This window comes from Sinocyclocheilus grahami, unplaced genomic scaffold (genome assembly GCF_001515645.1).
Source record: "Sinocyclocheilus grahami isolate Dianchi unplaced genomic scaffold, SAMN03320097.WGS_v1.1 scaffold716.1, whole genome shotgun sequence".
Classification (NCBI taxonomy): domain Eukaryota; kingdom Metazoa; phylum Chordata; class Actinopteri; order Cypriniformes; family Cyprinidae; genus Sinocyclocheilus; species Sinocyclocheilus grahami.
In genome coordinates, this window is record NW_015505895.1 from 557798 (window position 1) to 560918 (window position 3121).

The following is a 3121-nucleotide window of genomic DNA, read 5'->3' on the forward strand; positions in this document are numbered from 1 at the left end:
TCCACAGTGCGAAGTTGATGTATTTCCTCAGCGACCAGCACGGATCAGCTCCAGGCATGATGAAGTGGATATCGTCCTCTTTTGCAAGGCCAAGCAAAGTAGTTTCGCTTTCACAACGAAACACGCAATGAGAGATTCATTATGAAGATGAATGACTTTCGTTTGGATTAACGCATCTTGTTTTCTTTTTACCAGTCCTTCTCGGCTTCCTATATCTTTCATCCTTTGGTACAATCCCCTTGGTGAGTGAAAATGTTGTACCCTCACCTAAGGCTACTGTTGCATTAGCTGGCTGCCTATTTATAGGCGCATAACGTCAAGGTGCAACTCTCCCAAATGATTCTCTCTCCTCTGTAAATGTTGCCTCTGTTAGGCAGAACCACAACATTACATCAAGCTCTATGTGTGTGTGTTTGTGTGAATGTGAATCTGTGCCTGTGTGTGAACTGACTATTACATTTATTATTCATGGCCGATGTTTCAAAAGAACTGATTCAGGAGGTGATGCATGCTGGGGTTTCACTTAGTTTACCACAGTTTTTCTCTCTCTCAATCCAGTCCATCAATTTCTCTAAACACACTGGTCTCATGCGACTCTACCTTTTGTCTGACCCCCTAAAGAATGTGTCAATCATCTCTTTTTCCATTTTTTAATTTCATCTGCATTCCCCCAGCCAATGGATGACTTAGAGTGCACTGTACTCCCATAGATACAGGCACACATTAGAAGCTACACGGGACATACACCAATGAGTTATCTTTGCATTGTTTACAATGAATGATTAAATTAATGTAATTGGATAGATGTAGCATCGTGTGAGATGAAAGGAATATGGCCTTCTTTACATATACAACAATAGCATTCAAAAATTCAGCAAGCACTAAATCCCATGCATTTTATGCATGATTATATTCATAAGTTTTAAAGTGACAATGACATACATGGTCACTCTGACTCAACGAGCAGAGCTGCTCTTGCACACATTGCATACGACAGCTAACTGCTAACTGGTGCCAACTGTCTGTGATCTGTAACAGCAAAACAACCTCTTCAACCACAGACCAAAACCTTTGCAGCATCAAAACGTATCCCTTTTTTGCATCCACTGTACATTACACTTACAAAAAAGTTATTTCCCTGCTACTGAAATTAGTATTACACCCAATTTGCCAAACAACATGTTTGCACAGCAGTTTTGCAGTAGGCATAAATATGATCAGTTTAGATCTTTCTGTTACCACTGAAACAATATAATAATAATATCCAGACACTAGGGCTGGGCAGCTTGTCAGTGATCTACGGCTCTGTGTAGTAAATGCCGCTCCATCTGAAAGCACGTGCTGGAGATTTACTACTAATCACCAGAAGCGGCTTTACTGACGAGATGCGCATGAAAATCGCATTCGATTTTTTGCACAGCCCTACCAGACACAAATGTTCTGTTCCAAAACTCTTGTTTGGGACCTGCCTATGAAATTCTGATCACTAATGAGGTTCCATTCTCAAAAGGTAGCTGTAGTGAATGAAATAGTTACTAGGTTTTGGAACAGAAAAAAAGAAGGCTGTATTTAGAGTATTGTACTAGCTTAGCAACATGCTAACATCAAACTCAATAGCTGAATCTCCTGTGCGATACAGCCAATTTAGAGTGTTCCAAATCGATCATTTATGAGATTTTCTAACAGTTAGGATGCTGTCTCAGAAGCGATGAACCTGTAGCTCACTAGGTTTTGGAACAGAGCTACTCTGAAACAACCAAATGTACTGATAAAACAGAACACACACTGAGGTTGAACTGTACCTCATCATTAATAAGTAAGGGCTTGTGTTGTTACATGAAAATGGTTATTGGCGAACTGCCAAAAACCCCTGGAGGCCCAGAAGTGACGTTGTGTCATGTTGTGTATCACGGCATCTTACCTTAGCAGCAACTGATGAACTTGGCTTCTCCAAAAGATCCCAAAGTTTCTTCCTCTTGTCTGGGCAGCAGGTGTTATCAAATTCCCCTTCTCCTTCCCTCTCTCTCAGAGTCTCTGCCTCTCTCCTCAGCTCCTCGTTCATCTGCTCTTTCTTCTGATGGTAGCGAGCCTGGCAGCACGACTCCAGGTAGATTTCGTCGATGCCCCAGAAATCAAGCTCTTGTCCAAAAGACAGAGCGCACATTTCCTCCATCATGTGCAGCTTTCCAGTTCTGTAAAAATTCAAGATGGACGTGAACGCGCCAGGGTGTCTGTCAAAGAAGTACTCATTCTCATTCAGGCAGTAGTCATCGCAGACCTCCATTAGAGACTCGTGGGTGTTACAGTCTCTGAGCTTGCCTAATCTGGTTCTGGGAAGCCGGTCCAAGGTCCGCCATAAGACCTCATGGTTGAGGCCCCCGACGTTGAGACGGACCCTCCTGGACCGGGCCTTGGTCCGGATGATCTCGATCGGCTCGGGCGGAAGCGAAGTCGCAGATCTGCCTCCAGGTTTCGGAACCTCAAGTTCGGTCTTCTCTGCCATTGTGTGCAAGGAGACGGGCCGCTCTTGCCAGGAAGAGGTTTAAAGATGAAAATCAACCAGAAGATAACTGGAAAAAGATGACTATGTTGGGTCCTCCTTAGACGAGTCCCTCCATGGCTGTGAAGAAAGACAGACACCTGTTGTTTCCACCTTGAAATAAAAAACGCAGACCTCCATTAGAGACTCGTGGGTGTTACAGTCTCTGAGCTTGCCTAATCTGGTTCTGGGAAGCCGGTCCAAGGTCCGCCATAAGACCTCATGGTTGAGGCCCCCGACGTTGAGACGGACCCTCCTGGACCGGGCCTTGGTCCGGATGATCTCGATCGGCTCGGGCGGAAGCGAAGTCGCAGATCTGCCTCCAGGTTTCGGAACCTCAAGTTCGGTCTTCTCTGCCATTGTGTGCAAGGAGACGGGCCGCTCTTGCCAGGAAGAGGTTTAAAGATGAAAATCAACCAGAAGATAACTGGAAAAAGATGACTATGTTGGGTCCTCCTTAGACGAGTCCCTCCATGGCTGTGAAGAAAGACAGACACCTGTTGTTTCCACCTTGAAATAATTTTTTTTTCTATGCAGTAGAAAATATTCCAGCTCATAATTATTTAGGAAAAGTCCCTCCTC

General features: G+C 44.4%; 1 protein-coding gene across 1 annotated transcript in view; it reads right to left on the reverse strand.

The window, feature by feature from the left end:
* Nucleotides 1-2616, reverse strand: part of LOC107560266 (potassium voltage-gated channel subfamily B member 2-like) — a 122891-nt gene extending 120275 nt beyond the window's left edge. Inside the window, exon 1 of the mRNA XM_016244409.1 lies at nucleotides 1922-2616. Within this exon, the coding sequence (XP_016099895.1) occupies nucleotides 1922-2503 (582 nt within the window). The 5' untranslated portion in view covers nucleotides 2504-2616. The remainder of the gene's footprint in view (nucleotides 1-1921) is intronic.
* Nucleotides 2617-3121: the final 505 nt, after the last annotated feature.